Here is a 27849-nt window from a genome sequence, read left to right on the forward strand (position 1 = left end):
TCATGGGTTCAGAGGTTTTATCCTGTGTACTCATTTTATTGATCCTTATTCATAGGCGTCTAAAATGTAGTGAACTTCAAACTCCTTGCAAAAACAAAACATGGTTAGTAATTTTTATTCTTAAGGAGAGTTCAGACTTTTTAATGACTTTGACATGAAAATATACCATATTTTTAAAAATCTTGAACTTCAGATAGTAGTGGTCTGGCTTTGTTCTTTCATCATGTAATTAAAGAAAATGTATTAATTTTCTTTAAAAATGTATTATTTCTAGAAACTATGAATAGCTTCACTCTGACAGAAGTTCTCAGTGAAGTGCAGTTGACCCCTGCCATTTAATGGTTTCACATTGCAATCAGAGCAGACTTGCTCTTAGTAAGTATTAGCATTGAGACATGACTGTCCCAAGGACATGCAAAGTATCTTCTTTTTTCCCTAGTGAAGTGCTCTCAGAAATTTGATTTTAATATAATAAACACTTTGACTTAGATATCATAATGTCATCATAATTTTAATGTAGATAGACCACGCTTGGATTCTAAATTCCATGAAGGCAGAAACTTACTGCCTTCCTTGTATAATGTCAGAGTTTATTCTTGTGCCTGTCCATAGTAAATGATTAATAAGTGTTTGTTATATAAATATATATTTGTAATCACATACTATACATACTGCTTTGTAATATACCCCCGACACATGCACAATTAACTAGCGTGTCCTCCATTGATAATACTGTGTGTAATAGTTTTTCCTCATGTTTCTCCCTTTTTAGGTTGGTATTTTGTATGGCACCTTTTTTTATCGAAATTCAAGTTTCTGCGGGAACTGGTGGGAGACACAGGATCTCAGGAGGGAGATCATGAGCCGTCAGGCTCTGAGACCGAAGAAGACACTTCATCATCTTCATACAGGATCAGATCTGCTCGGCAAAGGAGGGCACCCGCTGATGAAGGCCACTGACCCTAGCCCCAGTCCCATACTAGTGAATGACGAAAGGCAGTGGGGAGCCTCTGTCTTTAATGACCTGGCTTTGCAGTTTGGTAAAAGATCTAAGAACATTTTTACTTGGATGTTAAGTCCAATTAAAAGAAAAAGATTTATATGTAAGCCATATGAAAATAAAGGGAATTAAAACCAAATCAGACCATTGCAGATTTCATCTTAAAGATAATCTTTTGCTTCACTAGCTTTCTACTTACATACTTAACTCTCTGGCTCCCGGGCTTATTTTCTTGCACTTGTGTGAATCTGGTAATCATGACAGGCTTGAGAAAACCATATTTTATTAATTCTGTAATGTATATTGTATTTTTGTTTTTGTTTTCACATTTTACCTTGTCCAAAATTGGGATGTGTCTCATGATTACTGTGAACCCCAGGAGAGGGTCGTGACGTAATTATCGCAGCCTGCGCGGGTGGGAACTTATTAACGGCTTGTCACAGCGTCGTCACTGTATTGTTGGTACCAAATGTGTCAGGTGTAATTGGCATTTAAAGATGTCTTCAAAAAGATTGCACTATGATTCAGCATTGAAACGAAAAGTGATTGTGTACGCAGAAAAGCATGGAAATAGGGCAGCGGGGCGAACGTTCGGGATTAGTGAAGCAAATATCCGGCGCTGGAGGAGTGACCGCCATTCCATATTTTCTTGCAAAGCAACAACAAAGTGCTTTACAGGGCCTAAGAAAGGAAGATACCCAGAGGTGGATGAAGCTGTACTACGTTTTGTTAGCGAGATGCGTGCGAAAGCATTGCCCATCACGCGCCAAGCAATGCGATCGAAGGCAGGAGAAATCGCCAAAACCCTGGGGATAGACGAAACAAAATTCAAAGCAACCAGAGGCTGGTGTGACCGGTTCATGCGCCGAGCAGGGTTATCTCTAAGGCGGCAGACCTTGTTTTGCTCAGAACTTTCAGCTGACATTAAGCAGAAGATGGTGGTGGAGCACTCTTTCAAGAAACACCATATCCCCAGTGCGTTTGATCACCCCACGGGTGCTCTTACGTGGACGAAAGCAGACATCCATGGCTGTGATTTGAGAAGTGATTCAGAAGAGCTGGACTCAGAATATGAGGTGATAGTTATAACCTAACCAGTTAACTTCATATACTTTCTTTCGGGTATGCACAAGATTGATGTGTTAAACATCTGCTTCACTCTAAAAAACCGTTTCAATAAATATAAACATCCTACGCGGTATGAAAGCATTGTGTCAGTTTAATGCCCGTGTTTTTTCTTAGTTATATATATGGTGCATCTTACAATTGATGGTATCTTAGATAAAAAATAGTTTGTAAATTTATTTTCCCTTGTAAGCTAGAAATTATTTATTGGGGTACTTAATCCTGTCTCTTATAGTGCTGTTAAAATAGTTATCCTCGGGATGCCTGGGTGGCTCAGTCGGTTAAGCGGCTGCCTTCGGCTCAGGTCATGATCCCAGGGTCCTGGGATCAAGTCCCACATTGGGCTCCCTGCTCAGCGGGGAGCCTGCTTCTCCCCCTGCCGTTCTCCCTGCTTGTACTCTGTCTCTCTCTCTGACAAATAAATAAATAAAATCTTTAAAAAAAAAAAATAGTTATCCTCTATGAGATACATTTTTTTTTTTTGCAACATATTCAAGATTTTAGAGTAGTGACTTAGCCTTAGAAGTTCTACTTCAGAAGAGCAGGATTAGTCTCTCCCTTTGTATGGGAGGGCTTCACGCTCAAGGCATGTGCTGTGGAGAAGGTACTTCTTCCCAGACAATTAGTGACAAGACCTCAGAGGTCCTAGGTACCGAGGATAAAACAGAGTGGGTGAAAATGCCCGCTTCACTGGAAAATAACTTGCCGGCTACCCATGTTTGTCTTCAGTGAACTTTGGACCGAGTGTTCACCAGGGAAGAGATACGGATTCAGAGACCCTTCCTGTTTGGTGTTATCCACTCTGTACAAGACTGAATTGCAAAGCCAATTTCTTTTATGAATTCCAAGTTCCTTTTTTTTGTGTTTACCCTTTTTTCTCAAAAACTAGTCATCCCAGGATATCACCTCTATGTTATGACGGTGTGTAATTATGATACCTCATACTCCGTGCTGATGGTTTTGTCAGCAGTCCACTTGCATTCCTGAGGTATGCCTAGTCCTTTGGATATACCAAAAGGGAATTTATAGAGCATGTACTTAGTTTTAACCAGCAGCTGAGAGTGGGGCATAATCTTTCATTTCCATACTGGATGCATTTTTCTATGATTCTATGCCTATAGGGATTAACAGAACAGTGACTTAAGTTTCAAGCATTCATTTTAGTGCTTCATACTAGCTGGATATCAAATTAAAACTGTCGTCAGTTAGAAAAATTAATGCCTAAAAGCTTCTTGGTACTGGGAGGATATTTAATTAGATCTTTCATAGTCTAAAACTTTGAGCTGTGGATTCTGCTTTATAGGGAATACCTTAGGTTTAGGTAATAATAGTTGTCGAAAAACCTTAAATAACCAGTGAGCTTCTATACTGTTTCAGTATTAAGGAATGATGGCTCATATGACCCCACACAACCTGCAGGGGTCATCTACAATACTACAAAGAATCCATGGAAAGGTGTATTTGTTGGTATTATTTATTAACATTTATGCTTCAAGGATGTCTTTTTTAGTAGAATTTAAGGAAATGTTCTGTTTATTGGGAAATATATCCAAAAGCATGTTAATCGCTCACACCCTACCATGTTTTAACTCCTCGGAGAGTAAAAAGAAATCACTGGTGCCAATATGAAAATTCTACAAGCTAATTCCTTTTTTTAAAACTTGTTTTTTTCTCTTGCCCCCCCCCCCCCCCCCGGTTAACACTCAACATAGTACATATTTCTAAGGCCACTAAGAAAGGCAAGAAGAATATTAACACAGAATTATTTGTGTGGTATATGTTTTTGTTCCTTTGCCTATTTTGGTGCTTTTGTAGCTGCACTCAGCCAGAATTTCCCAAGTACCTTTTCAGTTTCTCAGTGAAAGACTGACTTGCCTGTGGTTAATTTTGAAGTTTAGAAGGTGCTGAGCATTAAGAGCACACACAAGTATCCGTCTTGTCTGAATGCTCACAAACAGCGATGGCGATTAACTATGCCATCTTTTGAGGATAAATTCTAAAATCGAGGACTCTAGCAGGGTTGTTTCATTTCCTTACCAATTTACCATTCCCGCATCTCTTTGCCTCTGAAACTTTTGTGCAAATTGCTCGTATCAAACATACTGGTTTGCGTTGCTCTGATGTAAACGCCAAAAAACCCCGCTAAATATTAGTGTGGCACTGTTAAGTGAGGTGTTTAATATATTCATTAAGCTAAAAATAGAATTCATCCAATGGATTTTGTAGTGTTGTTTTCATGGTGGAAACATTAAATACGTTGTTTTTGGTGAATAGCTAATTCACATATGTGCTGACCCATTTCTTTAGATGATACTAGGTTTAAAAACCACTTCCAGTTGTTGCTTTGCTGAAAGGTGGGAATATATTTGCCGAGAGGTGGGTGAACCATGTTAATGATTTCACAAAATGTTATTTTAAACCAAAATGTGTTGAAAGATTTGAAAGTGGTGCATTTTTATTTTTAGGAGCAACCTATTTCGGAATTATTTTAAGTCAACAATGCAGTATTTTTTAAAGTCTGTCTTTCTTACAAGGTATGTTTTAATGTAACATGTAGCCAGTGTAACTTTAGATTTTTGACTGGTAAACTTCAAGTGCTTTTATATTTGAAGTTGACTTTAAAAAGCCAATGAGCAGTACTCAAAGGTTATAGACTTCCAAGCAACTAATGGAATAGTATTTTGTTACTGAGTCTAGAATTAAAGCAACTTGTATGGTCTGCTTTTAAAGTATCCTATAGCTTTTAAAGCAAAGAATAACATTTATCTTAAATTAATAAAAGTTACATTTTCCATTTGTTAATGTGTGCTGACTGTCTTATGACCCGCGTTTAACATTTCCCTCCAGGTAGTTCTTTGCATAACCATTCACCAAATACTGCTGCTGTGGTTTCTTAATGGAAACATCTGTGCTGTGCTATGATGCATTGTCATCCTGCTGCTTGACAAATAGGTTTATATGGAATTAGACTTGTGTGCGGTAATAGTACCTTTATATAACAAAATGTAAATTTAGACTTAAGGAATGTGTGTAAATGATCATTCACTGTTTTGTTTTAAAACCGGTCAATACTATACCTAAAGCTTCTGTGGTTTGTTTGATGTTTTAACTTTCACTTTAAACTGCAAAGAATAAATTAAAATGAAAACAAAAGTTTGGTATGTGTCATTGATGACGTTTAGTAAGTATGAAAGGTACCTGGGGCATGAGGGGAGTTGAAAGCAGTCATTTTTACCAGTGGTCCACCCTTCACCACACTTTTCAAACTCTAAGGATCTGTAAGAAGACAGCAGTAGTATTCCTAGTGCCATGAAAATAATTGACTTAGAACCCAAAGGACATACAGCATTGGAGCTAAATTGCTTTGACCATGTGTGGCCTTTGGTTTTCTTCTCATACTTTATCCAACACCCTCGAGGTTGTTCTGATACTCTGTTTACCATAGTCATGTCTCACGTTTTTGTTAGTAGTAACCATCCGGAAGACTAAGTGACCAAAGCCAAGTGAAAAGATTGAGGAGTGCCTTTGAAAACCAGTTTGAGATGGGAAATCATTAATTGCAGTGGCTAGGAGCCAAGTTTTTCATTTTTCTCCGGCAGTGCTCAGCTGCCAAGAATGTAGAGTGGGGAAAAGTGGATCGTGCCAGGGTCAGGCTTCGGATGGTAGGAGTGTCTAAAGGCTAAAGGGCAAGGCCGTTAGAGACTGCTGGAGATTGGCTGTGGGATTTGGGCTGGGCTGTAAGAGAAGTCTAATCAGTAAGACACTGATAAATTGGGTGAATAGGAAGGGGTAGAGATTGAAGATAAAATGAGGTGACATTGTGTGTAATGGATAGAAGGAAGTTTGGGGTGGAGATTAGAATTTTAGAGGTGAAGCAGTTCTGAGCGGTGTCACTAAATACAGCCATAGAAAAGGAATCAGAACTGGGGACTCATTCTAGGGTATATGTGGACTATCGATATGATCACTAATGCATGATGGTTGGAGTTGGGATGGAGAAGAGGACCATGTACTGGGGATTAGTTCAGAGACTTGGAAGACTGATCTTGAGGTCTGGGATGTTAGATGGCCCTTAAAAGGAGGAAGGGGTTTCCTGAAAATGAAAGAGGAATGATTTTGGAGAGCTGTGAGAAAGCTTTCTCTTCATTCTGGTCCCCCCGGCAGCTCTACAGTCTACAGGCCAGTATGAGATTGTTACGTGTGTTACGTGCAAGTGAGTACTTCAGTTATAAAAATGATGCTGTTTATGGAGAATGTTGGGGGAACGGGGAGGAGAATGGACGGAAAGAAAGCAAAAGCTCTAAAAATCTTGGAGGAGTTGGAGTTTTCCAGGTAGAAGATGAGAAGAGGATTCCAGACAGAAGAAAAACATGTGCGAAGTCAGAGTTACGGGAAGATGCTTTGTTTGGAGAATGGTAGATGGTTGGTTATTCCTGGAATAGAGAGTAGTTCTAGGGCATAGTGGTTTGTAACTGGGGAAGTAGGAAAGATCTAAGTCACAAGAGACCTTGTATGTGATGGCAGGGGCTTTGAAGTGCATGCATTGTGTTGGAAAACACTGAAATACTTTGAGTTGAGCGAGAGCATGGATTCACTTGTTTAACATATATTGAGTGACTACTCTCGCAGGCACCTGGACTAAGTACACGTGACCCCGAAAGCTCATGCTCACTGGATCAAGGAGGATTGCTTTGGAGGCACAGTGGAAACAGGATGTATCTTACTGTAGTCTAAGTTAAAGAAAATAGAAAGTGGGAAAGAGTGACAACCATGGGAAATGTGAAAATATGAAGAATCAGCAGGACCTGAGATTGGATTGTGAAGACAAGTGAAGGACAAGGATAAGTAAAGGATTTTAACCTTTGAGTTTAGTTTGAAATTGGTCACACTGAGGGATGCATATGGAAGAAGTAGGTCTGTGGTCAGCCACAGGGAGTTGGGGGATGAGAGTCCAGTTATGGGTATACATATTTGAGTTGGATGTGCTTATGGGGCATTAGGTGGACAGAAATACCAGTTGTAAAAACGGTCTGAGGGGCAGGGTTGAAAATACGGACTGTGATCATCCGTATGTGAATGCAGTTGAAGCTGAAGACAAAAATAGGATCTACCGGGGGAGGAGGATAGAATGAGAAGAGACCCAAGGAGTGGCCCCTAAAGAGCACTAATATTGAACAGGCAGGTGAAAGAAAAAGAGACCATTAGGACATTGAGAAGGACTGGGGAGAAAACCAGGAACCTACCTGAAGGAAAGTAATGTGCTAGAAGCAAACTGAAAAAAGAATTCGAAAGAAGAGCAAGTGTTCCACTGCTATATAGATGTAGAATGATATTGCTCACATCTGGCCAGCAACAGGAGACTCTTGCAGTAGTCCAGGCAGAAGACGATGTGAGTCTGTCCAGGGCTGGTAGTAGTGGACACGTGGAAGAAATATCCACGGGAACTGATGTGACAGGGTTTGGTGGGTGAATAGACAATGGGAGGTCAAGGATAAGGATGAACGCATGATGGGTGGCTGATGGAGGATGCGGGTGGAGCATAGTTTGGGGAAAAGTCCAGGTACGGGTAAGACCAGTGGAAATGGCCCATCTGAAACGTAGGATGAAGTCAGGAGAACTGAATTCCTATCCACATGCTTTATCTTCATAGCTGGTAGTTACTTAACCTGTTTCCCGAACTACTAAATGGGAATGATAACATCTAGGATTATTGTAAGGAGTACATTAAAAAAAGAAAAAAAAAACCTAGTTAAGCATATTCCTTAGAGTAGGCAACCCATTACTTACCCTCCCTCTCTTCTTTTCTTCCTTCTTATTCACATTTGTAACCATAGAAGGCTTCTTAATGCCAGCTTGCTCTAGGAGTTGGTCAGTCCATTGAAAAAGTCAGTTGAAATGGGGAATCAAGAAAACACATTCATCCTACGCTATTTGAGGTAACGCCAAGGCTGTTTTCTCACTGAATAGAGATCCATTAGAGTTTCAATCTTGTTTTCTTTGTAAATGTTTAGACTTATAATCCTGCGATTTCTGGTTTTGTTCTCTTAAAATTGGAACAAGACCAGAACCTTGCAGAGCAAAGATTTTTCACTATATTTTCCCATTTTTTACAGTTGCCTCACTTGTCCCTAGATGGATAGGATTTTCAGTATCTTGCCTTTATCAGCTTTTCACAAAACATTCAACTAAGTTTACATAGAAATAGCAACCTTTTTTACACTCATATTTCATTGTAGTATTTAATTATAGAATTATAATATCGGAGATAACGGAAATAAGCTGGTTTGGGAACGATTTTGATTAAACAGAGAACAGAGGTTATGAGCCTGGCACCCTTCTACAGAGTTTTCATAACTGTGTATCTATTCCCACCCTCTCCTTCCCGCCTGGTCCATTAGAGGACAGACCCCTCTGCCTATCTGAAATAATCCCTCCTGTGCTTTGGATCCTGTTCTCCTACCTTCTCAGCAAATTGACACTGTAAGTTACAGTTGGCCTTTGAACAATGTGTCAGTCAGTCAAAAATCTGCTTATAACTTTTGACTCCCCCAACACTTAATAGCCTACTGTTGACAAGAAGCCTTATCAATAGCATAAACAGTCGATTAACATACTTTGTTAATATGTTTTATGTTATATACTGTATTCTTATAAGAAAGTAAGCAGAGAAAAGAAGAGCCAGTAAGAAAACCATCAGGAAGAGAAAATACATTTACAGTACGGTGCTGTTTGTACTGACAAAAATCCTTGTGGACGTGGACAGCCCACGTAGTTCAAACCCGAGTTGTACAAAGGGCAAACCGTATTTCTTCTCCATATCCAGGCTCTTTGTCAACTGGATCATTCTCGTCCACATTTAAATGGGCATTAAGCACATTCTATGTTGGAAGAAGGAAAGGCCTGTTCTCTCTCCCCTGGGTGGCCAGCCACTCTTCTGTCTGGGCGGCAGTCTTCTCTGAGTAGTTACCTCTGGGATGCCCAGCACACAAGATCCGAAGGGCATTTTCCAGCCCTCAACTTGGCCTCACCTCCTGACCGCATCTGCTGTGGTTGCTCATCCCTTCCTTGAAGCGTTGTTTTGGCTTTCAGGATACTGAATTCTCCTGGCTTTACAGGTTTCAGTACTGCCCTGTCTGGCCCTGCCCCCTTCATCTCATTTGCAGGCTTATCCTGCAGGTAAATGTCCGAGTTCCCCCGGGCTACGTTGTAGTCCCCTTTTCCTTACCCTGTGCTGTCCCCTCAGGCAATCCTGCTTGTGACTTCAGTTACCATCTCTTCCAGCAGTGGGACCACATTCCTATCTCTTGAGCCACCTGCCTTCTCAGTATCTCCTCTGCTTGTCTTAAACACCGGTCCAACTCAACACCTGCAAAGTCAAGTCCGTAGCCTGTGGTTCTTCCAGTGTCCCTGCACAGTTGCTAAGTCCACAGCCTAGGTATCCTTGACCCCTCTTTCAGTCCCCATAGTTAGCACTTCGTATCTTGTTGGTTTTACTTCTGAAATAGTCCTGAAACCACCTGTTTTTCTCATTTTCTTATTACCATCAGTAGGCATTGGGGTGTATTGGTCACAAGGGGGAGGGGCTTCTGGAATTAGACTTCTCTGTGCCTCATTTTGCATCTATAAAATGGGTGTAGTAATGGTACCAATCTCATAGGGTTTTTGTAAGGATTAAATGAGTGAATACACACACAAAGCCTTTAGGAACAGTACCCAGTGGGGGCTCCTGGATGGTGCGATTAAGTATCCTACTCTTGATCTTGGCTTGGGTCTTGATTTCTCAGTTGTGAGTTCAAGCCCCATGTCACACTCCATGCTGGGGCGTGGAGCCTACTTAAAAAAAAAAAAAAAGAAAAAGAAACAGTGCCCAGTGTATTTTGAGTATTCTCTACGGTTGTAATACTCACATGGATCACTGCAGTAGTGGTTGTCTTAAATCCATGAGAGCCCCTCTCAAGTCTTTGCTCCTCATCCTCACCAGAATGATCTTTTTGAAACTCAAACGTGACCCTGTAGTCTCCTTGCTTATAACATGTGAATGGTTTCCCAGTGCTCCTAGAAAAGGGGTGAAAAGTCCTTCACATGCCCGGTGACCTGCTACAAGACCTCACTGACCAGCCTCATCTCACACCACGGCCCCTCCCTCTCTACCATGACAGCATTGTGGGCTGCCCCTGGACCCTTCCTCTGGCTCTTTGCCCTGACTTGACTACTTGCCTCACCTCCCCTTGTCCCCTGGTCCTTCACCAGATTTCTCCTCACAGGTCACTTTCTCAGGGAAGCATCAGGGAATCTCAGGGAAGTAGGACCCCTTTCCAGGCGGTTCATTCGTTACATGGACGTCTTCCTCTCCTTCAGTGGCCCCACCAAGAAGGAAACATTCGCTGGTGGATTTACTTGATTAAGCACCATCATCCCCACTGTGTTGAATTTGTCAGTATTTCAATATAAGGCAGAACCTCTATCGAAATTACATTCTAACCGGCAGGCTGCATATATATTCAATCTTTTAGTTGGAACCTTAGTGTAAAATCAGAGGCCTAATTCCTGCCTTGTCCACATTCTCCTGAAAACAGTTACTGGTATCTTTAATCAGCAAGCAAAAAATGTATGTTCATGAGATACTTATTTTGTAAGCCCCTAATTCTGTGTATGCTGGGTGGGTGGGTTACTCCTCCCTCCCTTCTGAAAAGGTCAAAAGATCCTGTCGGAAGAGCAGCTTTTGGCCACAAGATGGCGACAGATTTCAAGCATTAGGGGAGTGTTCTTTTCTATTCCTGTCAGGGGCGTGTGTTTAGACGGGCAGGCGTTGATGGGTCTGGTAATTACAAGGCATCCTGCTTTGCATCACAGGTATTTTACTTAATCCTCTTTACTTAAAGCAGCTAGGGTGAGCACATAAATTGATCAAACTGGAACACTTTTGAGAGCGAAGGGGAGGGGGGCAGGTTATTCATCATGGGGCCAGGACAACAGATGCAAACCAGGGCCGTTCTGGCCACACAGGGACATCTTTTCTCTCCATCTAAAGCTGAGGAGACAATATTTCTAGGCCCGCTGATTCCTACTGATGAGGGCTGGAAGTCAGAGAGAAAGGAGCGCTCACGCATCGCATTTGAACTTCACTTCCCATTGTTTGGGCCCAGAAATTAGACAGTTTCAGAAAATGAGTGATGGATGGGTGAGATGTTATTGGAAATAGTAAGGCTCTGTGTTGGTGGCGCCTTCGACGTGCACCATCCTTTTTTAATATATTGCCTTCCTCGAACCCCACAGCTTTGTGAGTTGCGAGGAAGTCAGGGAAAATATTAGCGGTACCTCACAGGTAAAGAAATTGAGGTTCAGAGAGGTAAGATAGCTTGGCCATGGACGTGGTGAATGCCAACCCCGGCTTCTGCCTTGTTGCTTAGAGAAAGGAAGCGCAGTTGCTTTTTCACATAAAGCATCCACATAATACAAAAACCGAACAGGCAAAAACAAATCACCTGAGGTCATTTAGCACAAAGGGAAATGAATACGTGTTTGATTGCAAACACAAGGTGAAGCCCTAATTTATGGGAGCAGAGATGGCGGGATAGATTGAGAAAGTCCTGGTGTCTCTTTTCTTCCGTTTCCTCCCCACTCCTCCAGTGGGACAATGGGTCTTTGTGTCCTCTAGTGCTGGCTTTCCCTCACCGCAGGTGTGGGCTTGTGAGGGCTCTAAATCTGGCTTGTCCACCAGGGAGCAGGCCTTGCAAAGGGTTGGTAGGGAAGAGACATTCAGGGAAAGTGACCCAGGGGCCTGTGGGGAATGCAGCTGGATTCCCAAGGATTGGAAGCAGGAACTTGCACCCCATTCTCACAGATCCCTGGAAGGTGGCAGGTGTCTGATGGGGGGTGTCTTGCTGGTCCTGGGGATCTGAGCTCTAAGTTCCAGCTTTGAAAACTGCAACCAGGTTTTCCGTGGCCCAGATCGTGATGCTGTGTGTGGCTCTCACGGGTGCCACATGATGAGCATTCTTGAAGGCAGCCCTGTTGCACTGAAGGATAAAGGCTTTTGCTAACTTTTCTGGATTGTGAAGGACCCTTTGGGCTCTTAGGGAGGGAGATGTGTTTGCCAATCATGAGTAATACCGAATGCCTCACCAGCCCTGGCCAAGAGACTCAGACATTTGATTTAGACACAAAACAGTTCAAAACAAAATACATAACAGGTCTTGCCCTGAGTGTTGTCACGTTAATTCATCCTCATTAATGATGACATGTAACAACAGGCTCTTTGCGCTCCTCCTCAGACCCAAAAAAGAAACACGGAAAGAAACCCAAGGCGCTGGCGGTTCTCACCTTCCTCGCTACCCCAAACCATCGGTTCTTAGCACTATGCTCTGTGCTACTGCAAAAGCCTATCACCGGCCCGGAGACCTTCTCTGTCCTTTAATTCCCCCCTCAAAACCACCTGTCCCATGCAGCCTTCCCTGGATCCCATGCTCCTGGGGCCTGGTGTGGGTTCCTCTAGTAGAGCCCTTCCCCTCTGTGTGTCCTGCCCAACCAGTGTTTTTAGCAAGAATCACGGGGATGCTAGCTAAATGCAGATTCTTGGCCCTTCCTCATTTGGTCCACTGAATCAGAGTCTCGAGGAGGTTGGCACTAAGGATCTGCATTTTTAACAGGTTTTCCCCCAGGTGATTACTATCTTTTTTTTTTTTTTGACCCCTCCGACCTCCTGCCCCCCCACCCTGTACTGGGTCAAATAGCGTCCCTCCAAAACTCATGTTCACCTGGGGCCTGCACATGAGACCTTTTTTGGAAGTGGGATCTTTGCAGATGTAATCGTGCCAAGATGAGGTCATACGAGATTAGGTTGGGCCCTAGTTCAAGGACTGGTGTCCTTGTAAGAAGGGGGAAATGCACACACACAAAGGCACACACACGGAGGCAGCCCCACGGGAAGGAAGGTGGAGGCGGAGACTGGAGTGATGCATCTACAAGCCATGGAACACCAGGGATTGCCAGCAACTTCCAGAAGCTAGGACAGAGGCACGGAACGGCATGTCCCTCAAAGCCTCCAAAAAAAGAATCAGGCCTGCCGAAATCTTGCTTTCAGGACTTCCAGCCCCCAGAACCCTGAGAGAATGCATTCCTGTTGGTTTGAAGCCCTTCAAGCGTGTGGTACTTTGTGACTGCAACCCTAGGAAATGGATAACACCCTCCCCTTTCCTACCTTCCATTGTCTTGATTAAACTGTCTTCCTTTCCCCTTTCCGGCTACAGGAAGTTATACTTCCTATTCAGATTGTTTTAGTGTTAGAGTGCGTCTGTGTGAAGTTGTTCAGTGGACTCGTGGATGATCTCCTGGGGCACGTCCCTTTCCTCCTGTGTCTTTGGGAGGCTGAGGCCACTCTATAAAAGTGAAAGAACCTTCTGCCCCCTGGGCAGCTTTGCTGTGCTAGCATTGTCACCTGGGTGGGAGCTCGGGGCCCCACGGTGGGTGCCCCCCTCCCCCGCCTTCCCCCCTGCCCCCCACCCCAGGGAGCCCTCACTCTGGGTCTGACGTTCTTTGAATCCATCTCTTTCCTGCTTCACTCAGCCCCAGGTGTTTTACATTGCCAGCAGCTTAAAGGCCTGATTGTCCGTGGGTGGGCATTTGTAGTCTTTGTCCTTTAATTTTTTTTTGAAAAAAACAAGGATGTGTGTTCAACAAAATCTAAAGCTAGACAGTAATGTTCCCTCTTCAGTGGCAGGACCTTGGGAGTAGGTAAGTGTTCCGTCCTCCCCATCTTTCATGCCATTGTGGTTGAGTGTATTTGTTCTGCCCTAGTTTTAACTAAGAAATTATTATTAGTCACTCATTAGTCATCGTTATTATTATAGCTTTTTAAGAGTTTATGCTTCTTTCCTTATGCCAACATATTTACCAATTTCTTTACTCTTCGTTGTGTCTTGCAATCCATTCTTCTTTCTGGCTTCAGTTTATTTTCACCCAAGACTTTACCTCCTTCAGAAGTTCCCTTGGCAGGTTCCTGGGTGGCTTAGTTGGTTAAGCAGCTGACTATTGGTTTCAGCTCAGATCATGATTTCAGGGTCGTGAGATCAAGTCCTGCGTTGGGCTCCACGCTCAGTGGGGAGTCTGCTTGGGATTCTCTCTCTCTCCCTCTGCACCATCCCCCAAACGCATGCTCTCACATGCTTTCTCTCTCTCAAATAAATAAATAAAATCTTAAAAAAAAAAAAAAAGAAAAGAAATTCCCTCGGCGAAGGTCTTCATGTGGTACACACTCTGTCTTGCTCTGGACATATCTTTATCTTGCCTTCCCTCATGACATGAGCTGCGTCTAGAATTTTAGATTGGAAGTATTTTTCCTTGGCATTTTGAAGTTATGATTCCATTTTCTTCTGGGCTGTATTGTTGCACAATTAGGAAAGCTATAAATGATCATCCCTTTGTAAGCTATCGGCCCCCTTCCCCCAACACACACCAGTTACTTTGCTGTCTTACAGTTTTACCACCAAGTTGCTAGGGGTAGATGTGTTTGATTCATGTTGCTTGGAGTTGTGGTGCTTCTTAGGGCCTCCCTATTTCTGGAAAATTCTCATTCATTGCCTTGAAATCATTTCTACCCTATCCTCTCTCTTCTCTCCTGGGCTTCTGAGTAGACTAATGCTGGATCCTTTGTATTTTTCAACGCTATCTGTGTGCTCCATTTTATTGGATTTCCTCATAGTTCCCTTTCAGTTTGTTAATTCTCTCTTCACCCATGTCTAATTGGTATAACCTTTCAATTGAGTTCCATTTAAATCTTCATTTCATTGTCTGCTTATATGCATACACAAAATTATATGTTATATAAATACATCAATGTGACCTTGTCAGACATACGTGTGTGTGTGTGTGTGTATGTGTGTGTAATCTTCTTTTTCTCTCTCTTATATGTGGTTCTTTCCTTCAGCCCTCCACTTTCTTCATCTTCTCCCTATTCTATGTAACTCCTGTGAGTAATGCAGTGTATATTCTCCTGTGTATTTGCCTTGGTCATATCATCTTAAACTAAGCCTTTATATACAAATATATTGGCACATAGTTATGTGCCAATTTAAAAAAATAGAATTGTACACTTTATTGTTTATTTAAAAAAATAGAATTGTACACTTGCTTCTTGATATATTACTCAAAGATACCCCATGGAAATCCTTCCAAATCTACTGGTAGAATGTTCATTCATTGGTTTTAAGACTTGCTTACTGTTCCATGGTGTGGACATACTATAATTTATTGAAACACTTTCCAACAATGGACTTTCATTTTGCTTGTTCTTATAAGCAGTGTTCCAATATGCATTGTTGTACAAATAGTGCTGTAGACCTGTGCTTTTATTTCCATGGGATGGATCAAGGGTCAGCAAAGTTTCCCTGAAAAAGGCCAGATAGTAAATATTTTAGGCTTGGTGGGTCATGCAGTCTTCTCTTACCCCTCCCCTGCCTTGCCCCAAAGCAGCCATAGACAAAATGTAAACAAATGAGTGGATGTGTTCTAATAAAACTGAATTTGTAAAACCCGGTAGTGGGTTAGATTTGGCCCACAGCCATAGTTTGCTGGCCCCAGGGATGGATGATCAGAAGTGAGATATAATGTATATTTTTAAAATTTGTAATAGTAATGACCAGATTACTTTCCAAAAAAGCTATAATAATTCACATATCCCTCACCAATATCTAAAATTACCCTTTTCCCTGAATCCCAACAACAAATAGATATTATGAATATTTAAAAATTTTGCCAGTCGGATGGCTATGGAACAAATAGCTCACTGTAAATTTAATGTGCATTTCCTTTAGTATTATTAAGTTTGCCCAGTTTTTCATATGTTTGTTGGCCATTTGAATTTTTGTCATCTGTGACAAAAATTTTTCTGAGTCTATTTTTATTAATTTTGTTTATCGTATCTTTTGCCATAAAGCATTTAAAAAGACTACAGAGCCAAATATACCAATCTTTCTTAAGTAACTTGTCGGTTTCCAGTCCTGGTTAAGAAGGTCTCTACTATCCTTACTCTGAATGCAGAGTTGCCTCAATTCTCTTGCAGGATTTTTATTTAATTTTTATGTTTAAGTCTTTAATTGATTTTGAAATTATTTTTATATGGTGTAAGATAGTGCTATGGGTTTATATTCTTTCATACCCATATATGGCAGATGCCTGAGGTTTTGATTCCCCAAGGGTAATATTTTTCCCCTACCCAAGATGTACAAAAGACCAAATTTCTTGTCTCCTTCCTGGGCCAGTGCACAGAAACTGCCAGTTCCCCTTTCACAAATGAGGCTTAGTGATTCATGCCTGAGCTTGGCTCCAGTTCCTCCACCCCCTGCAGTTTGGAGGCCAAGTCTGTTGCCCATGTTGGACCTTCACACTCCAGGCCCCAGGGCCTTTGTCAGGACTCTGTCTATAGTGGGCCTCCATACCCCTGTGCTCCCTCAGCTCCCTCTCACTGGTCATCTCCCATATTTTCTTTGTAGCTGAATTATGAAATACTGCAATTAAAACAACTACTATTACATCCAACTCTTCTGTGTGTTTGCAATGGAAAGGAAGGCTTGTCTGCATCACCTTAGTTTGTTCTGTTCCCAGAAGAGATCCCCAATAATGGATATATATTTTGAACATTGGAAGCCAAATATATAGCACCTCCAGGCCTTGCCTGAAATGGGTCTAATTCTCCATCCCTCCCAAGGTTCCCTACAGTGGCTGCCTTCAAGTGCTTGTTTCAGCATTGCCAATTCTCATTAAATGTCAGATCCTGTTCCAAATATATTAGCCAACCTGCCCTGTGTCGTTGCTTTGCAAACTGTTATAAAAGTACTTGGTTCAAATTCTTAAGTACTGTTGTTAAACCAATGAGTTATGCTTCTGAGTGACTGAAAGAAATGAGATTGAGGAACGTGGGGATAGAGTCCCACAGAAGTATGTGGTCAAGTCAAGAGATCTCACATCACATTGTATTTGGCAGAGCAGTAAAGGAGCAAGGAGCTGGAAGTGTCTTATGCTTTTTTTTTGTTGTTTCTTTTTGTTTGCTTATTTTTTTTGCTTATGTATGTCAGGAGAAATTCTTCCCTGGAAAGATTTGCTTAGGCAACAGATAAGAATCAAGAAATAGCTCAGCATTTTCTGAGCAAAGATGTTTCATAACATCTCATGTGCCTTAAGGTAAGCCTAGCAGAGCTTAGATGATATATAAATTGGATAAAATGTAAGGTATGACTACGAAGTTATGCTACTTTGGGGGGGCATATTGTGGAGATAAATTGTATTGTTTTATTACTTTTTAGTCATAAGAAGTTCATGCTGTTATCTGTTTGTGGAGAAGTATCTGTTTATAAATGATTGTTCAGACACACCTTGAAATCTTCCACACATTGAAAAATGTGATTTTCAAAAAGTCTGCTTTCTTTCATTTCTCTTTTTATTGATTTAAATTTATTTTTAATTTGTTGTCATCAACTAGGAGTGCTACTTTTGGTAACAGAGGATGAAATGATTCAGACCAACCCTCTTGCTAAAGATAACACTAAAGTAAAGCTAGATAAAATAAAAATTCAGTTTTAAAATCATCAAAGAATTAAGGTAGTGAGAAATTACTGGTCAGGATCCGGGAGAAGACAGAAATCAAGAGTGTGAGTAGTATTGGAGCTACCTTTGTCTGGGGAACATTTGCAGATCTTGAAGGGGGAACTGAAATATTGAGCTACACTTTTAAAAACTTCTTGAGGCTATATCAAAAGAGCTCTGGGTCTAGGGCTTGACAAGGTTTTGGCCCTGGGACATGCCCTGTACTTTGGGATCAGAACCATGAAGAGCTGCCCGCTAAAAGTAAGGGTGGACTAGAACTAAATGGGCCCTCATATGGAGCACAGCCTCTTTTCAAGTCATTTGAAAGACCTAGAAACTCTAAAACCTAAAATTAGAATAGGATTAGTCTAGATTGTTAATAGTGCCCCCATAGTTATGGCATAAGCAACAAAAACTCTCTGGAGCAAGCTATATCATCCTAGGCCTCATTTCTACAAATAATTTTTCAAATACAGATGTCTAGCATATAATGAAAAAAATAGCACAGAAAAACTTTTTTTAGCCTAATAAAATTTTGTGTATGTGTGTGTGTGTGAGTGTATCAGTCCAAAAACCAGCTTCCTATATGATTGTCAAATGTCAAACACTTTAGGGAGGCATTTCCCTGAAGTCAGGAAGAAGACAAGGATGCCCACTACCTCTACAATTATTTAACATTGCATTTGAATATTAGTTACTTCCATTAAACAGGCAAAAACAATTAGACTCCTAAGAATTGGAAAGGAAGAGGCAAACCCTGTGTTGGTAATATAATTGTATATCTGGAAAAACCAAAGGAATCAATGGAGAAGTCCAAGCATGAGATAATAAAGTAGTATGATAGTAGTAATATGAGCACATTGGAATCATTAGCCTTCATATATAACTGATAAGCAATTTGAAGATATAATGAACAAGAAGACCTTGTATACAATAACAAACATTTAAACACCTAGACTTCAAGCTAATATGAAATATGCAAAAATAATAAAACTGTAAAACATTCTTGAAAGATATAAAAATAGCTTTGAACAAATTGAAAAAAATACCTATCCTTCAATAGGAAAACTTAACGTCATAAAGATGTTATTTCTCCCTTAGTTATAAATTTAATGTAACCTCAATAAAAATTTCCTCAGATTTTTTCCTTCAGAACTAGACAAGTCGATTATGAAGTTTATATGGAAGAATAAACAACTGAGAATAGCCAGGAAATAGTTGGAAGGAATATCTGATGCATGGCTAATCCTCTTAGAATATAGTAAAACATTTAAAATCCTCTAAAACATTGATATCCTGGCTCAGAAAAAGACTTTTAAACTGAAGGATCATAATAGATTGCCCAGAATATAGTTAAGAAAAATATAGTGTATGACAAAAGAGGCACTGAATCAGAGGGGAAATTTTACTTTAAATAGTGATGGAGCAAATAGATAACTGCAAGAAAAAAGAAAAAAAAGAAAGGATCTTTTTCTCATAAGGTAGTCCAGGATAAATTATAAATGTGTTAGAGATCTAAATGAAAACAAAACAAAGGCAGAAACAAACAAACAAACAAAAAACCACACAAATACTAGAAGAAAACTATGGGTGAATTTTATTTTATAACCTGAGTGAAAATTTCTAACTGAATTAAAAAAAAAATTCAATAAAAGAAAAAAAATTGACAACATTGCAAACAAAACAAAATAAGTAGAGTCACAAGATAATTACAAATTGAGAAAAATTTTGTAACTTATATCACAAAATACTAATATGCTTAATGTAATAAGGATTTCCTAAAAATTGAGAAGAAAAAGATACGCAACCTGATTTAAAAAATAAGCAAAGGTATGAATAGAGAGTTCACAGAAAAGGTACACAAATGGGCCTCATTTGCAATAAGAGAACTGCATCTCAGAACTACTGAGACACTGTTGTCTATCAGATTGAAATAAAATCTACAATGTTTGACAATGTAAATTTTGGCAAGCCTATGTGAAAACGGGCACTTTCACACAGTGTAGGTGGGGACACAAAATGGTACAATGTCTATGAAGTGAAATTGGGAATGTCTAGCAAAATTTCATATGCATTTCTCAAATATTCAACTGCAAATATATGAAGATCGATACAGAAGGCTATTCACTGTGACCTTATGTGTTATAGCAAAAGGCTGGAACAACCTAAATGTTTCTCAGCAGAGAACTGGTCAAAGAAGCTATAGCATATCTATGAAGTGAAGTACTATGCAGTTGTTGAAGGAAACAAAGGGGCAACTCCCATTTCCAGATATGACGGAGTAGGTGGTGGAAAACTGCTGATTTCTGTTGAGAACAACTGGAAAAGATGAATACAACTGAAATTGATCTTTTTGAAGTGTTCCGAGAGCCACTGGGACAGCCTGGAGGTGAAGGGTCCAGATATCAGAGTGAGGGAACCTCACTGAAGTAAGCCCAACATCCTGAAAGCTGCTTTCCTCCTCTTGGCATCCATGATCCTTGGCACTGAGAAAGAAGCTGAGAGCTTTGGTGGCGGGGGGGGGGGGGGGGGGGGTGAGGCACTAAGAGGCAGAGAATCGGCAGAGCTCCCGGCAGTCTTATAGGTCTGAGGAGCTAACACTTGGAGTAGATTTCCAAATCAGCCAAGACTCAAGAAGCCAAAGTTCCAGAAGAAAAGGGAGGTGCAGAGAAGTGAGCCTGACATTTGATGGTGTTCTCTTTGAAGTACTTGGTGACTCTTAGTCCGTAAAGTGAAAGTCTGAGAAGCCAAGAAAAGCAGCTGGAATGCAGAGTGGAATTCTTAGCAGTCTTAGGTTGTTGTGGAGGTAAAAACTGGAAATCAGGAACTGACTAGGAGGCAGCATCTAGTAAATGTCATAGACTTTCAGTTGAGACCCTTACGAGGGGGCACATTAGGGTAATCAAGCCTTGTTACAACTCAGCCTTGACTCATCTTAGTACCTGATTGGGTTGAGATAAACTGTCCTTACTCTAGCTGCTTGCCAGACCATAGATATTCCTCCCTGTAGGAAAATCACTTCATCTGGAACCTCTACGCTTTTTCAGGCACAGTGATTAGCATTCAATCCAAAATTACTAGGATCCAAGAAACTGGGCCAAGAGAAAAACGTAATAGAAATATACCCACAGGTGTTCCAGATTATTACAGTTATCAGAAACAGATTTAAAAATAATTATAACTGCTGTGATCAAGAAAATAAATGGAAAAAGTAAGACTTTTGTTAAAGAACAAGAATCTATATTTTTAATAAGCATATAGAAATTTAGAGCTGAAAAATATAGTAATCAAAATTAGAACTCAATAAATGGGGTTTGACAGCATGTGGGACACAGCTGAAGAGAGAACTGGTGAGGTGGAGATAGGGTAGTAGAAAAATTTTGACTGAAGTACTAAAAGGATGGAAAATACAGAAAAGAGTCTAAGAGACATGATCTATCATATGAAACATTCTAACATATGTAATTGGAGTTCAAGAAGGGAGGAAGAGAATGTGGCAGAAGCAATATTTGAAGAGATAATAACCAAGAATTTCCCCAAAGTGATAGAAAGTTGTGAGTCCCAGAATCAAAAATTACTAAGAACCCTCAGCAGAATAAAGGCAAAAAAACCCAAACCAAAACAAACAAACAAACAAAAACCTATGCATTGGCACATGATAATCAAATTACTAAAAATAAAAAGAAATGATAAAAGCAAATAGAAGAAAAGATGCATTACTTTCAAAGAACCACCAAGACTGAAAGTTAATATCTCAGTAGAAATTATGGAAACCAAATGATCGAATGACATCTTTAAAAGCCTGAAAGGAAGTAACAGCCAGTCTAGTATTCTATACCTCATGAAAATAACCTAAAGTGAAGGCAAAATAAAGGTATTTCTAGGAAAACAAAAGCTGAGGGTATATATTACATATGTCACCAGTAGACTTTTATTAGAAGAAATATTAAATGGGGCACCTGGGTGGCTCAGTCATTAAGTGTCTGCCTTCGGCTCAGGTCATGATCCCAGGGTCCTGGGATCAAGCCCCACATCGGGCTCTCTGCTCAGCGGGAAGCCTGCTTCTCCCTCTCCCACTCCCCCTGCTTGTGTTCCCTCTCTTGCTGTGTCTCTCTGTCAAATAAATAAAATCTTAAAAAAAAAAAAGAAGTATTAAATGGAGTTTTCATGTTCTGCATCACAATTGTGGTGGTGCATACAAATCTATATGTGCATTAAGATTCATAGAACTGTACATCAAAAAGTCAATAATTATTTATAAAAGGAGTGCAGTCAGCACAAGGAAAATAGTCCCAGATAGAAATCCAGAAGTGCAGGAAGGAATGAGGAGCAATAGAAAAAAGTAGATATACAGGAAAATCTAAGTGGTTATTGACTCTACAGAAATAATAGCATCTTTTTTAAAATTTATGTTGATTCAGAATATATTATAATAACACGTAAGTCAGGATGGGGTAAATAGAGAAAAGTGTTCTAACAAATGAACATTTTTGGGAAGTGTAAATACTAATTTATGTTAGACTCTTGCAAGTCAAGAATTCATGTTGCAAACTTGAAGATAAACAGTATAACAGTAATCTAAGAAACACTTTTTATAAGAATAGTAGAAGAAACACTTTAAGAATATAAAAGAATGTATAACTGAAAAGCTAATGGAGAGGTAAAAATAGTAAGTACTACTTAACTTAAAAGAAGGGAAGAAGGGAAAGAAAAAGAAACAAAACAAATGAGGTAAACAACAAATAATTAGTAATTACAGTAAATATGAATGTACTAAACACTCCAATTAAAAAATAAAGATTGTCATGATAGGTTTAAGAACAAAACATAACTGTATGCTGTTTTGTTTGGATTTATTCCAAGAATAATGCTTGGTTGTTATTTTAAAAATAATTAGTTTAATTCACTACATAAAAGGAATGGACAAAGAAGAAACACTCGTGAACTATTTTTATGAAGCCAGCATAATTTGACAAGAAAATTACAAGAAAGGAAAATTACAAGTTAGTCTGTCTTATGGACATGGATGCAAAATTTCTAAACAAAATTTTGGTAGCTTGAAGCTAGTGGTATAGGAAAATGGTAATATAATACAACCCAATCTATTGGGTTTAGATAAGTATGCAAGATTGTTAACTATTGCCATTTCCATACTGTATGAGGATAATTTTCAAAAGAAAAAAATTGAAGGCTAAACAAAAACGAATAAAGTTATCTACAGGGGAGTGAGGGAGTAGGGTTGAGGGGACATAGATGGAAGTGAACCTTCTGTGAAAATATCTTCTTAGATAGTTTGGACTTTGGAGAACTATAAATGTTTTATATAATTAAAATACAAAAATTAAGAAGGAGTGAAAGCAAGCGATAAAAATGGTGAATTAAGGGTGCCTGGGTGGCTCAGTCGTTAAGCGTCTGCCTTTGGCTCAGGTCATGATCTCAGGGTCCTGGGATTGAGCCCCGCATCAGGCTCCCTGCTCAGCAGGAAGCCTGCTTCTCCCTCTCCTTCTCCGCCTGCTTGGCTTCCCTCTCTCACTGTGTCTCTCTCTGTCAAATAAACAAATAAAATCTTAAAAAAAAAATGGTGAGTTAATTGAAGCAAATAAACCTAAATGTATATCAAGTTGGTACCATAATCACAAAGATAAAAGAATTACTCTATGTGATTTTAAATTACAGTAATTTGTATATCTCTCATGGGATATATCCTAATGACAAAAATAACTACAGAAAACCCTCAAAAACTCAAATGGTATTCAGTATTTAATTTTTAGTAATACTATTGTTATTATTACTTTGAAACTGTTATATAAATATTGCAGGATAAAGTAAATATCTAAGTTTATCACCCTTAAAAGGAATCAGGATTTTCAGTGTAAGAGAAATGAGATAAAAGTAAAAAATCAAAGACTTTAAGTAAAACTTTGTAATTTTATATTTAAATTAAAATATAAATATGGATTTGTGACTTTTCCCTTTATTACATAAAAAATCTTATTTCTTAATTCTGTCAAATATGAAGACTAGATGAAATGATGACTCATAGCAGTGGTTACCCCTAATGCCCAGATTGTGGTCTCTAAATACCATTTCCCATTTAAAGTAGAGCATTTTGGGAAACTTGATGATTCCAGGACCGGAGCAGGGAAATACTAGTTGGATTTGGGATCTTATCATATCAGAAAGTGAGAAAGCAATCAAAGACTAATGCAATCATATTAAAAGTTCACAGAAATTAAGTAGAATAGGCTCCCACCGACCAAAAATGGGAAAATTTTAGCTCAAAAAGAGAATAATGGCTGCAATTTATAGAAACATACCAAATATATAAAAATGCATAAGTTCAGAATAAGATAAGCATGTCCATTCTTGCCACTTCAGTATTGTACTAGAGCTCCTAACCAGGGCAACTGGGAGAAAAAAGGAAAGAAGGAAGGAAGGGAGGAGGGGAGAGAGGGAGGGAGAAAGGAAGAGGGGAAAGGAAGGAAGGAAGGGAGGGAGGAAGGGAGGAAGGGAGTGGGGGGGGAGGTTAGGAAACTGTGGAGAATCTGGAAATTCATATGTATGCTGGTAGTGTAAGTGTACAAAGTGCAGTCACTTTGGAAAGGAGTTTGACAGTTCCTCAAAATGTTAAACACCATATAACTCAGCAATTCCTTTAGGCAGATATCTGCCCCAAAGAAATGAAAACATACATCCGGGGCACCTGGGTGGCTCAGTCCGTTAAGCGTCTGCCTTTGGCTCAGGTCATGATCCCAGGGTATCTGGGATCGAGCCCTGCATTGGGTTCCCTGCTCAGCGCAGAGCCTACTTCTCCCTCTCCCTCTGCTGCTCCCCCTGCTTGTGCTCTCTCTCTCTCTCTGTCAAAGAAATAAATAAAATCTTAAAAAAAGAAAAACATACATCCACACAAAATCTTGTATGTAAATGCTCAGAGCAGCATTATTCATAATAGCCCAAAGTGGATACAACCAATTGTCCATCAACTGATGAATGGATAAGCAAAATATGGTATACCATACACTAGAGTATTATTCAGCGGTAAAAGGACTGAAATACTGCTCCATGCTACAACATGGATAAAAGTCAAAAACATGATGTTAAGTGGAAGAAGCCAGTCACAAAAGGCCACATATTGTATGATTCCATTATATGAAATACCCAAAGTAGGCAAATCTACAGAGAAAGAAAGTATGTTTCTTTCTTTCTTTCTCTGTAGGGGGGGAGGGACCCAGCAGAATGTGAATGATTATTAATAGGTACAAGGTTTCTTTTGGTGATGATGAAAGTGTTCTAAAATTAGATTATGGTGATAGTTGCATGACTCTGTAAATATACTGAACACCCTTGAATGTTATATTTTAAATTGTGAACATTATGGCATGTAAATTATGTCTTAATAAAGCTGTTTTAAAATTTCATGAGTGTATATAATGCCATACATTTAAAAATAATGTTGATTACCTGTGGAGATTGGTAGGGTACTAACTCTTACTCTGGAAAGAATCAAGCATTTTTCCTGTTTATCCTTTCAAACTGCACTTTTGGGTAGCAAAATAGTTATAGTTGAAGGGAAAGTATTCATTATGGGAGAATTACAATTAATAAAGGCAGAATGTTATAGAAATAGGAAATTACCATATTGAAACCCTCATGAGTAATTTCAAGAGGGAACTGAAAAAATAACTATTTTAGATTCACAAGAAAAACTAACATGAAATTACAGAACTGAAAAATAAAATAACTAAAATTAAGAACTCAAAATAGCAGCTTAGATACAGCTGAAGAGAGGATTAGCAAACTGAACAGCAAGTCAGAAGAATGATGCATAGAGAGACAAAAACAAATGAGAAGTACCTACTAGAGGGTAAGAGACATATATGATCAAATGGTGTCCTGGTAGGAGGGGAGAGAAAGAATGGGGCATAGCAATATTTTAAAAGATAAGGTTGAAAGGGAATATAGCCTTAGATGCTGAGGCCACCATTTTAGATAAGCATCCTGGGCCATATAGAAGTAGATGAGATAGTAGATTTTCTGAGGAGGAATAAAATCTGGGATCATGCTGTTTCTAGAGAGCTCGAGGCAGAGACTTAAAGACAGTAGTCCTGTATCCAGGAATTTTTTCAGGTCTTATTTCTGGTCCTTAGTGATGTCCACCTGTATTTCCTATTCTTTGGTTTCTTTAATCTTTATAATAAATTCCCCTTCACTTAGCTTTTTTTGTTTAAAGTGATGTTTTAAAAGATAAAATCAGTATCTTTTTATTGCTTTATTTCCCTGGTTAGACATCCGTCTTCTTTTTTTAAGATTATTTATTTATTTATTTATTTGAGAGAGAGAGGGAGAGAGAGCACGAGCAGGGGAGGGGCAGAGTGAGAGGGAGAAGCAGACTCCCTGCTGAGCAGAGAGCCCGAAGTGGGGCTCAATCCCAGGACCCTGAGATCATGACCTGAGCTGAAGGCAGATGCTCAACCGACTGAACCACTCAGGCGCCCCCCTTCTTTTGTTTTAGACCTTTGTGGAAATGACATTATTGTTTTCATTAATATGTATGCTCTTTGCTTTTGGTTTCAGATTATGGAAGCATCTTTCTATTCCAGTATACAAAGAGCTTTTGTATGTTATGAATGGATGTGGGATTTTATTGGATATCTTTTTGGAATTTATAGAAATGGTCATATGGATTTTTTTATATCAACTTATTTTTGTTATGGTTTACATTAACAGATCCACTACTGTTATATTAGCCTTATCTAACTGGACTAAACCTTACTCATTTATGGCACAATTATTCTTTTATTTTTTAATTTTTTATTTTATTTTATTATTTTTTAAAATTTAAATTCAAGTTAGTTGACATATGGTGTAGTATTGGTTTCAGGAGTAGAATTTAGTGATTCATCACTTACGTATAACACCCAGTGCTCATCCCAACAATTCAATTTATGAATATCCTTTTAGAATCTGTGCCTGTTTCATTCATTTGGACACTAGTCCTTATTTCTCTTTTTTTCTCTTGTTTTAGAATAAAAATTATGTAATGCTTGTAAGATGAATTAGAAACTCTTCATCTTTTTCTCTATTCTACATAGTTTTAACTCACATCAGGATTATTTATATCTTCCTTAGGAAGATAGGAGTCTCTTCAAAATCCATCTGAATGCAGTGTCTTATTTTGGGAGTAGTGCTTTGAAACTTTTTCAGTTTTTTTCTCCTAAGGGTTATTTTCCATTAAGTTTTCTATCTCTTCCTGGTTTTACTCTGATGATTTAAAATTTCCAGGCACTATCCTATTTCATCCAGATTTTCAAACACATTCACATGGAGTTATATGTAGTAGTTTCTCCTCTATGCTATGATTATATGTCTCTTCATTTCTAATGTTATAGATTCATGGTGGTTATTTTTTCTTTTTTTCCTGCACACAGTTGCCAGGGATTTGTCTTTTTTGCTAGACTTTTAAAAACCCAAAATCTTGATTTTACTTATTAATTATACTTTTTGTTTGTTTTCTAATTCATTACTTTTTGCCTTTATCTCTACTAATCCTTTTTTTTTACTTTGTTTCAGTTTATTTTGTTATTTTCTGAAAATCAGTTTATTTAGTTAGTTCCTTAATTTCTCATTACTTTATTTTGATATTGTTTATTTAAGCATGAGTATGAAGATCGATACCTTCTCGAGAGAACTGAAAACATTATTTCCAAATCCTAGCTATGGACCTGTATTATGTTATCTTACTCAAAGGAATCAATCTGAGAGAATTCACATGGAAATATGTGGTTAGATCTGTAAGAGGGAAAAGCTTGCTGTTAGTCTCATAAATTAAAAAAATGTCTTTCTATGAAAACATCAAGAAGTATGAATGACCATGTTTCACTTTTGTTATTCCCACTTGATTTTAGGATTATCCAAATTCCCATTTCCTAAAACTGCTAATTCAAAAAAGGTATGTTCCCCCAAGGAACTTCTTGCCTTTAAAAGCCTCACCCCGCTTAACCAAGAATCTTTCTTATTAATATTATTTGACAGCTCTCATGCCTTTTTGACCAACCAGTTCTCCGAGTTCAACCACCTTTGTGCTGAAACATTTCAAATATCTTATAATGCAGGAAAGTGATTCATTTTAATTGAAGAGAGCTCGT

General features: G+C 39.2%; 1 protein-coding gene across 3 annotated transcripts in view; it reads left to right on the forward strand.

Annotated features, from left to right (window-relative positions):
* Positions 1–27849, forward strand: part of SMIM13 (small integral membrane protein 13) — a 209614-nt gene that overhangs the window by 23418 nt on the left and 158347 nt on the right. The window contains exon 2 of one of the 3 annotated variants that reach the window (XM_032424873.1): positions 773–1475. The exons of the other annotated variants lie outside the window; for them this stretch is intronic. Within the exon in view, the coding sequence (XP_032280764.1) occupies positions 773–960 (188 nt within the window). The 3' untranslated portion in view covers positions 961–1475. Of the gene's footprint in view, positions 1–772; positions 1476–27849 lie in introns of those variants that run through there. 3 annotated transcript variants of the gene reach the window in all.

This window comes from Phoca vitulina, unplaced genomic scaffold, assembly GCF_004348235.1.
Source record: "Phoca vitulina isolate PV1807 unplaced genomic scaffold, GSC_HSeal_1.0 scaffold31, whole genome shotgun sequence".
In the NCBI taxonomy this organism is placed as follows: Eukaryota; Metazoa; Chordata; class Mammalia; order Carnivora; family Phocidae; genus Phoca; species Phoca vitulina.